Below are 10,502 nucleotides of genomic sequence, written 5' to 3' on the forward strand. Positions count from 1 at the left end.
TGAACATCATCTTAAACAAAATAAAAACACGGTCAATTTATGAATGTGGATTTTAGAGGACTGATCCTCTAAACTGAATACACTGCTTCACAATTTATGTGAAAATGAGTATCCATAGATTTAGTGTTGCCAAAAACACATCACATGACACACACCATGGATGAAAAAAAAAAGATGTTTTCCAAGTTATTTTGTATGTAAATATGTGGTTTTACTTTCAAAAAGAACAAAAAAAAAAGAAAACATGAGAAATTTCATCAACACTCATTGCCAGTTCACTTGTGTCCACCAAGCTAAAACTAGCGCCATTCTTGCTTGGGCTGTTGTTTTAAACATACATTTTTATCTAGGTGTTACTAATAAACTGCCAACTGTCAAGAGCACAGCTGCTCAATTGTATGCACAACTTAACTTTTTCACATCACATTTGAATTTGATGACAGTAACCTAATTCATCACAGTTTTAATACAGCAGTTTGTTTTTTAGAGACATTACCTTTGGGCAAGTTTTCATATCATCCAGCTCAAGGAAGATCTTTTGAAATGCCTCAAAAGTGTTTTTCAGTTCTTTTGGGTAGCTGAGGTTGAGTGCATATATTAGCCCCATTAGCAATGCACAGGCCCTGGCTACGTCCAGGTGTTGCTGGACTTCTGTTCCCTCAATCACAATCCTTGCACTGGCTGGTTCTGATATCGTGGAACCTCTAGTTATAATAATCTTCATCACTTCATTGGCAATATCCCCACCATCCTAAGCAGGTCAAAATCAATGTCAGTTTAAGTTATCATATTTGAAAATCAGATTAACACAAAGTACAGTATGTCTGACTTACCGAATGTTCTTTAAACAGATCTTCCTCATTTTCTCTGAGATATACTACTAAGGAACGGATAGCAGCCTCTCTCCTGCTTTCCAAAGAATAATCCTGTAAAGGAAAAAAAGTGTTTGACTGCTTGTCCATCGAAATGGGTTTCTAAATACACAACTCTTTTATAAAAAAAAAGACTTAAAGTTGAGGTTCATGACTAAACTGTACCAATTATTGATTTCTACCCAGTTTAATTAAAATCACATAATTGATCATTAAAATAATAATAATTGTATTATTCATTTGAAATTGTATTTCTGGCCACCCATCAAATATTCCAATATTCACACTATAGCGACACAAAATGAACAACAGACGGACTTCCTTAATTTTTTTTCTGTAGGATCTAGTAGATAATGTTGTGATTTCAACAGTCTCACAAACTATAAAAATTATTCATTATGATTAGTATTTACATTATTTGCCATTCTTAACTCCGTTGAAGTGCAGATGGAAGAGTACAAAATTAGAGACATTTCAATTTGCTTTGAAGGACAGTGTTTCTACCTGCAAACAGGCTCTGAAAGACAATGTTTGTTTGTTTGCGTTTGTATTATGAACTTCTGGAAAGCTACCTTGACACAATGTGCATTGTTAATAGCATTCTGCAAATAAAATTCACTTGACTTGACCCAGCACAGCGCACCCCAACCAACCCACCCACCCACCCACCCAATATCATCTACACGAACACTGTTTCTATTTGTAACCGTTACATTTATTCATACCTCTAGCAGCATGTTCTTAATACGCTGAATACTCATTTTTGAAGACCGTCCCCTTGAGAACACCAAGGACATCATTTTAGGAGAGTACTGGTCCAGTTTTGCCATGAACGTTGCCTCCAGGTCAACAGTGGTGATCCTTCTGAATTCTTCGTTTATCTGTAAAAATAAGGCACAATTTGTTAATGTAGAAAACTGAATGTAATCTAGCACAAACTGCAAACTATTTGATGAAAATAGATTTACCTGAGCTGCATCAAAAAGTGCAGGCCATCTGTATTTTAAGTCATTGATTGGTGTTGCTTGACTGACAATTTCCTGCCTGCGAATAGAGAATGTCTTTGCCATTTTTTCACTGATTATCTGATAGTTCATACCCCTCTTTAATTCGTTAAGGAGCTCCACTCTTTCATTTTCCAAGCTTTCTTCAGTTTCTCCTTGTGGGTGAGGGGGTAAAAAGTTCACCTCTGCTTTTCTTGGCTTTTTAATATTTTTTGCAGGTGCTTTTTCATGTGCTCGTTTCTTTTTGAGAGAGTTAACATCGAGCTCAGGGCATCCAAGCCCTCTCAGTTTTGCTCTATAGTTGCCCATTTTATATTTTAGTCTCTGTCGCCATCCATAGCATCCATTATGTGAGCCTGGTTCTTTAAGGCAGGGATATTTCTGAACCAGCGCCTCGGCAACATCAGACAACTGAGCACTTGTTGGGTAGGCCACATACTGAAAGATGTTTTCAGCCAGCTTCTCTAGGATGTCTGGAAGGATTGGTGTAAAGTTGAGTTGAATTCCATCCTTCTTGAAAGCTTCACTTCCTGCGGCAAGCACAAGTTCGGTATCATAGGCAAAGCGAGGTACTGAGAATTCAGTAGGCCAACGCTGTGAACGCTGAGTCTTGTGTTCAGATGATGGAAGAATCAGTGTATCCTGCGATCCAGAAAAGGAACCGCTGATAGAAGGACAGATGTCGGTCACTGAAGTGTGGACCGAGGTTTGGATGCAGGTCTTTGATGCACTTTTAATGGAACTCTCCACATCAGTAAAAGTCAGAGTAAGTGTAGGCGGTTCAACAATGTGAATCACCTTAATTGTGTCCTTGTCCTTGATGTCACTTGTTGAGGTAAGAGAAAAATATTCCTCCCCGAAATCAGCATCCTTATAATGCAAAGTAAAGTTCCCATTAAGGACAAATGTCTTCCTCACAATAGACTCAAGTTCACTCACAGTCCCAGGGATTCCCTGAGGCAAGTCCAGTTTGCGAATGTCATGGTCTTGAAGAATGATACGAAGTCTGGCTGGACAAGACTTTGGCGCTTCTGTAAGAAAAACCACATCAGTTTGAGTTACAGAAAATCATGGGGATGAGGGTCTTTCCATATAAACCTCCCTTGTCCACTTGACGAGGAATGCGCTTCAAAACGGCAGCAGGGAAAGGTATGACTGCTAGAATGTTTAGCTGTTACAAAACCTGCACCTGCTAACAAAATTAGCCCCAACAATTGCCATATTCAACTACAGACTGAAACCATGTGCATACCTGTACATTCTCACACTATAAATCAAACACAGTGCAATGTTTATTTCATTCATTTTGTCTCTTTATTTATACTTTCCATTTACATAGTGTCATTTCACAGTAAATGTATCTAATAATTTGATTCCAAGGTGGTGTTAAACTGAAACAAATAATATGAGGGACCGCCTCCCACAACCCCTCGGATATTTGAAAATATAGCAAATGAGATGGTCAGGTTGGCCATAGAGGTTCATATGTTCATGAGAAAAGAAAAGAAAGTAACAAAACAAGGCTTTTTGTGATTATACGATAGGAGACACGGTGCAAATAATGTTAAGTGAAATTGTTCGTTCATCAACTGACAGCAAAAAAACATTATTGATCTTGACATTTAAGAATCAATATTGGTTCAACAAGCATTTACACTGGGCAGAAAATATATCCATTTAAGATAAAATCTCTGATTGGAGAATTTAACTTGTTAACATCTGGAAACTCCAAACATTAAAATTAATGTAGACTTACCAATGCATGGAAAAAAAAGGATAAATAACCAGCAAGCCAATATCGCAGACTATTAAAGCCTGTTCACACCAAGGACAATAACTATAAAGACAACAATAAAGATACAGTTCGAAAAAAAATTCTCAATACTAAAGAATAGCAGAGTCCACACCACAGCTACAACGATTAATAAACAGACAATATCATCCGCTGGAGTGGATGCTAATATCTTTATATAAATTACAAAAAATATACAATTAACAAAAAGTTATAAAAGACATTTCAGATCTACACCAGACAAAAATTCTAAAATAAATTCAGGTGATACACATTTAAATAAATCAACCCATCAATCAGACCGTTGTCTATTTACATTAAAGTGATGTGACATGACATGTGGCCAAGTATGGTGACCCATACTCGGAATTAGTGCTCTGCATTTACCCATCCAAAGTGCACACACACACCGTGAACACACACCCGGAGCAGTGGGCAGCCATTTTTTGCTGCGGCGCCCGGGGAGCAGTTGGGGGTTCGGTGCCTTGCTCAAGGGCACCTCAGTCGTGGTATTGAAGGTGGGAGAGAGCGCTGTACATTCACTCCCCCCACCTACAATCCCTGCCGGTACCCGCAACCTTGGGTTACGAGTCCGACTCTCTAACCATTAGGCCACGACTTCCCCAGTACAACCCAATAAAATATGCTTACCTGCCAACGGAGAGTGAACTGAGAAAATGTACCTGCCAAAATATTTCTTATCAGCCAGTAAACAGTATTTACATTACTTTAAAAAAAATACATTTTCATTGTGGCAATGTTATTATTTAGCTGTAAGTAGCAAACCGCGCTCAGTCACAGTATCATATAAGAGCTAGTCTCAGTCTCTCTGTAAAACCTGTTACTTAAAGCTGCAGTCCGTAACTTTTTATTGGTTAAAAATTATCCAAAATCAATATTTGAGCAAGTACATAACTAGCCAGTGTTCGAAACTATCGCCTTACTTTAGCCCGATTCACAACGGTCAGCTTATAATAATGTTTTCTCATTTGAGTGGTACGGGTAGGTTTTCATGGGAAATTCGAGCATGCCGCTGCGTCATTACGTCACTTCTGTAAACATAAAGAAGTTGTCCCGGCTACTAGGCTATTGCATGTGAGGATCCTGCAGGTGGAGGATCGTTTATAGCCTTTTCTCACAGCAGCCGGAATAATTAAATGCATCATTGTAATGGTGGATTGTAATCCAGAAAGGATTATGTGTTTGTGAAACACATGTGAATGAAATTTTATTATATTCCAGTTTTAAATGTGCTTCTGATTACAGATAGCCTGGGATTACAAAGACTTGTATTTTAAAGACAACCAGTTCGAAGGGAGCATAATTTGCTTTTTGGGTTAAAAGAATTTCTTAATATGAAATTCGAGTGGTATGACAATTAGAGATGAGACTGTACAGAAATTGAAATCTACTCGCTTATACACTCTATACTCATAGTCATGCAATGCTGATGTTGTTAACATTAACAATTTGAGAATGAAGTATAACAAAACTTAAGAATTTGAACGGTTTGATGTGATATGAGCTAACTGATCTTTAGATTTAATCACCATTGGTAGCGAGATTTATGGTAATGCTTTTTTCCTCAGTTGGTCAGAACAAACGTGGCAGACTTGTTACTTAATTGTTCAGATGACAATATCCGGTGAATTAGACTCCAAGAAGTAGGCTATAATCTGTGAATATCCACACTGGTGCGGTGACTGACAGCCACACATACTCAAAACATTAGATTAATCCGCACTGGAGCGCGCACAAACCCACGCAAGGAAGATAATTCTGCACACAGCTGCAATTGCAGGTTTTCAACCAGAGATGGCGACAAAGAGGCAAAACTTAAGGACTTTTTAAAAACAAACTTACGAAATTTTTAACAACATTTATGTTTTGGTCTCAGCACTTATCCTAGATCGACTTCAGATGCTACATTTACAACTGAGGTTTTAGAAGATGTGAAAGTCACAACAGATGTTTTCTTTAGTATATATACAGGCTAATTCATGTCTTTGATTTGAACTGTTTGTGACGCTAACAATCAAGCAGTTTGATTCAAACCATAGGTGGAGCGTAGGGCTGGACGATATGGCCAAAATTGATATCACGATATATTTCTTAATTTCGGTCGATACGATATAATTCCGATATCGATATGAACACTGTTTATCTGAAATAGAAATCTTTTGTAACATTATAAATGCCTTTATCATCACTTTTGATCATTTTTAAGCATCCTTGCTAAACAAAATTATTAATTTCTATAATTTCTTTCCCAAAAAATAATAAAAATTATACTGAATGGAATAGTGTATAATGTTACAAAAGCTTTTTATTTCAGATACATGCTGATCTTTGGATCTTTCTATTCATCAAAGAATCCTGAAAAAAAAAAAATTTACTCAACTGTTTTAATATTGATATTCAGCAAATCAGCATATTAGAATGATTTCTGAAGGATCACGAGACACTGAAGACTGGAGTAATGATGCTGAAAATACAGCTATGTATGATCACAGGAATAAATTACATTTTAAAATCTATTCAAAATAGAAACAGTTAGTTTTAGTTTCGTTTTTATTTTGTGAACACATTTCTATTTAGTTTGTGTTTAGTTTTAGTTTTAGTAATTCAAGTTTCAAAGAAAGACTTAGGCTAAACGTCTAGCGATACCAATTGAAAGCATGCTGAGATTGATTAGATGGTAAAAGTATACAAATACACACCAAAATTAAGCAGTCATGCCTTTTTAAATCTACACAAGTTGCGCTTACATTATATGTAAAACGCACTAGACTGAATGATAAATGTGTGATGTGATATTTAATTTGAAAATAAATGTAGCTAATTTCTTTATATTATAGCCTATGTCTTTCATCTTATTTAACTATAATCACTGTCGTGTCTTGCTCACTTTCCCGCGAACAAACGCGCATAAATAAGTGGCACTAATGAAATGCAATAATAATAGCGGAGCCTCAACATTGGATTTGCAGCGTTGCGCATTCTAGCCATTCGCGCTGCAGCTGAAGTGAAAGACAGCTTGTTTATTCAACGAAGTCAAACGGCACAAATAAATAAAAGTTTGGGAAACTGGTAATGTATATTGAAATATCGGAAATGTGTTTAAAAATCATATCACCGTTATTGAAAAAAATAATATCGCGATACATATTGATATTGAATTATTGTCCAGCCCTAGTGGAGTGTGTGTAAGGCCACGGGTACTTGGGGCAAAAATGTCGCTAAATTGGTCAAAAATGCCCCTGCACAAACAAATTAAATCTATTACGTCTGTTGCTAAAAAAGTGAATATGAATAGACAGTGTCGATTGCGGCATTAAATTAAGATGTGCTCATATTGCACCACATTTCATTTTAGGCGTTTTTACGCAGTGAATAGTGAATTCCGAACTCTTGCGAATTCTCTCATCATAAACAACAAAGCACAGATGTACGTACAATGCAAGTAAGAGATTAATTTCACAGTGTATACAGCGTCAGTGATTATAACGATAGTTTAGTTTTTTTTGAGAGTGCTTAAACTCGCGATAGATCAATGTTAGTGATAATGTCACTTTCTATATATAATTTATTCGCCGTTTGAATAACCGTGGAAAAGAAACGTTATATAATCATCCATTTTGTAACGTTTTTATTCAATTGTAATCACGTTAAATACAAATTCAGTCATATTAAACTTTTTTTTTTTTAGCTTACATGACACCCACGTCTGGTTCTTGCTTAAAAAGACGATAACGATATTAGCGTCCACACCAGCCAACGATATCGTCTGTTTATTCCAAGCACACGCGCATCTGCCACTTTAAACTCTTGAGCTCGTCACAGCAGGATTGATTCTGATTGGCTGTCAGTGTTTTTATCGTACATCAGCTGGAAAAAAAAAATCGTTCTGCAAGTGATTACAACGATATTGTTTCTCTGTGCCTTTATCGTTATAGCTGTGGTGTGAACGCTGCTATTCTTTAAGATTGAGAACGATGTTTAGAACTATATCGTTATCGTGCTTGGTGTGAATGGGCCTTTACTTGGAGTTGGTTCACCCGCCGCCTATGATTCAAACCATCTATTATGTTGCTGGTCACTGGATTTTAAAGGCTTGATTCAATAAATATTTAACTGATATTAATGTTTTTGCTAAAATATTTCACCAAAGGATAAGAAAAAAAATGACTCGAAGACAAAAAAAAAAAGTAAAAGATAGTCACACACGTCACTGATTTATACAAAATAAATGTTCTGTACAGTTAAATGATAAAAATGATTTTCGTTGTTTTTAGTTTTGAAGTTGCTATTGGGTAGTCATTTATTTTACGGTAATAATCGTTTTAAACTACTTTCATATTATGTTCCCTTATTTAAAGCATGCAGTGTTGCCAATTTGGGGATTTTGTCGCCAAATGTAGCTACTTTCTCATTGTAGCTGCGACTTTTTTATTTTATTTTTGTGACAAGGAGCTATTTTAGCTATATTTAAATAAAACTAGCGATTTTTTTGCGACTTTTTACTTGGCCACACCCTGCCGTAGGCCCGTGACCGCTCACGTTTGCTCTTGCCAATTTGGGGATTTTGTCGCCAAATGCAGCTACTTTCTCATTGTAGCTGCGACTTTTTTTTTATTTTTGTGACAAGGAGCTATTTTAGCTATATTTAAATAAAACTAGCAATTTTTTAGCGACTTTTTACTTGGCCACACCCTGCCGTAGGCCCGTGACCGCTCACGTTTGCTCTCAATCATGCCAATGAGTCTGCGCAGTGAACACATCAGTACACCACGCCTGCCATGACGCACACCACAATTGCATTCTAAGCATCAATCAAGATGCCGGAGAAAAAAAATTAACATGTTGTTTTAACGACGGACACAAAAGTTATACCACAATTCATGCACAGTCATGTCATCCAGATACTGAGAGAGAGAGAGAGAGAGACACACACAGTGCATCATCGTGTCATGTGTACTGGGATGCAGTATTTTGCACTTACTTTGTAGCAATAGAGTGTGTTGACTGAAATAAGTTTGTATGAATGAAGTTTTTGGAGAATCATAATATCTCTTCTCTGTTGTATTCGAGCAGGACAGGGATGCACTTTGGTGACACACAAAACAAATTCCCAACATTGCGTCTTTCCATCACGCTTGATGTGCTTGCAGATCACAAGCATTTGTCATTTTTCATATTTGGCGACTTTTTGTGAAAAATGGAGACTTTTGAGGGTGGTTCTAGAGATTTTCTGAGGGAGGGGTTTGGCAACACTGAAAGCATGACAAGTCAGAATACCAAATGCCCCCAACTTGGAAATAAGTTAACTTAAAGGCAGCATTAGTATTCGACTGCTCATGTGATCTCAAACATGTCTGTCCACACCAGTCAACCCACTCAATATCAAAATAAATCAGCTCTAATTAGGACGCTCATACGACATTCTTCCAAAACATCATTCACTTCTGTACAACATTTTAATAAGGATCAAACGACTGAGTTCACCTTCGAGAATGAAAACCAACCTGTTTGTGCCTCGGGATCTTCATGCTTGACTCTGAACGCTTCTTCAATCATCATGTCTTCGCTCTCCACTTTAATAAACGCCATCTTTTTAACAGTGCGTCACATGGACCTCAGTTCCTTCAACCAGAGCTGTTCTGTGTGTTTGGAAACATAATCAAGTTTAAGATAAGCATGCATTTAACAGAAACCAACATGAATCCAATCTAAATCTCAGGGTGTGCTTCGGGTCAGCTCTCTACTTCAGTAGTCAGGCCCGATTAAGTTTAAAAAAAAGTCCAAAAATAAATAATAATAATATTATTAATAAACCAGCACTTCTAATAAAAAAAAAAAAGATCACACATTTTACAGTCTCTTCATGTTTAGCTATGGTTTATATTGAATTATTTGAAGCTAAGAAGAGATTGCACTTAAAGAGACTGCACTTTCATTAAAACATTTGTGAAAGCATGCTGCATTTACACTAGTTTGACCAGGTGTCCTCAGTGTGCAGGGACTCGCGCGCCAAACACTGAATCATTTCGCCAAGCATTTGGTTCAGTTGACTCGAATTTTCGAAAAGCCCAATGTCCCATCACTACTTACCAGCGCTGAATTCATGGTTCTGATCAACTGCTTCACAAAATATGGAGCGAAATGAGACGCGCCTTTTCTGTTACTCTGTATATGGATGCATGCGCTTCACTTACACAAAATAACGACCAGTAATGTTAGATAAAGTATTGCAATATTATATTAAATGATGCTTGCTTAGTTTTACGTCGCCTGTGAAAGAAGCCATACAACAGACGGAACGGTTTGCATACATTTAAAAACTTTAAATGGTTAAAAACACAAACCTTTCTTCAGCAGCAGCCCGGCGGAGCCTTATGACGTCACATCGCCAGTCCAGAATAAAAGTCCCGCTCGCGAGCTAAAAATCACATTTACACATACAGGCAAACAATCAAATATATGACAGGGTTTTTATTCCTGAGAGAAATTCATATTTAAATACACACTGTTTACTGGTGTGAAAACGGGGTTCTAATTTCAATTGTGTCATTTTCGTTATTTGTAGCCAGTGAAGAAATGGCAAACAAAACGAAGCCAGACATTTTTAATTGAGTGAACTTTGGTGAATTAGGGTGGTGGACCCCAGTGCGTATACTCTTAACCCCTTAACTGTCACCCCCTCCATTTTTTAAAATAGGCATGCAGGTCAAGCGGCAAGTTTAGGGATGGGCGATACCACTTATTTTGTTTTCGATACGATACCGATATTTTCCAAGGCAGTATCGTCGATATCGATACCGATACGATACTTCT

At 37.1% G+C, this 10,502-nt stretch overlaps 1 protein-coding gene across 1 annotated transcript; it reads right to left on the reverse strand.

Moving 5' to 3' along the window:
* Positions 1–211: 211 nt before the first annotated feature.
* LOC107554747 (uncharacterized) lies at positions 212–10,077 on the reverse strand. The gene is made up of 6 exons (XM_016237345.1): positions 10,034–10,077; positions 9,194–9,328; positions 1,841–2,907; positions 1,598–1,753; positions 834–926; positions 212–751 (listed from the first exon to the last, which is right to left on the reverse strand). The coding sequence occupies exons 2-6, from the start codon at positions 9,276–9,278 to the stop codon at positions 464–466; spliced, it is 1,689 nt and encodes a 562-aa protein (XP_016092831.1). The 5' UTR covers positions 9,279–9,328; positions 10,034–10,077; the 3' UTR covers positions 212–463.
* Positions 10,078–10,502: the final 425 nt, after the last annotated feature.

The sequence above is a fragment of the Sinocyclocheilus grahami genome, unplaced genomic scaffold (genome assembly GCF_001515645.1).
Source record: "Sinocyclocheilus grahami isolate Dianchi unplaced genomic scaffold, SAMN03320097.WGS_v1.1 scaffold512.1, whole genome shotgun sequence".
Classification (NCBI taxonomy): Eukaryota; Metazoa; Chordata; class Actinopteri; order Cypriniformes; family Cyprinidae; genus Sinocyclocheilus; species Sinocyclocheilus grahami.

Excerpts from the sequence above, each read along its gene's own strand:
- LOC107554747 (XM_016237345.1), bottom strand. The coding sequence starts at position 9,278 with ATGGCGTTTATTAAAGTGGAGAGCGAAGACATGATGATTGAAGAAGCG. Across the intron at positions 927-1,597 it reads TTAAGAACATGCTGCTAGAG|GATTATTCTTTGGAAAGCAG; the intron begins GTATGAATAAAT and ends TTTCCTTTACAG. Across the intron at positions 752-833 it reads ATCTGTTTAAAGAACATTCG|GATGGTGGGGATATTGCCAA; the intron begins GTAAGTCAGACA and ends TGACCTGCTTAG.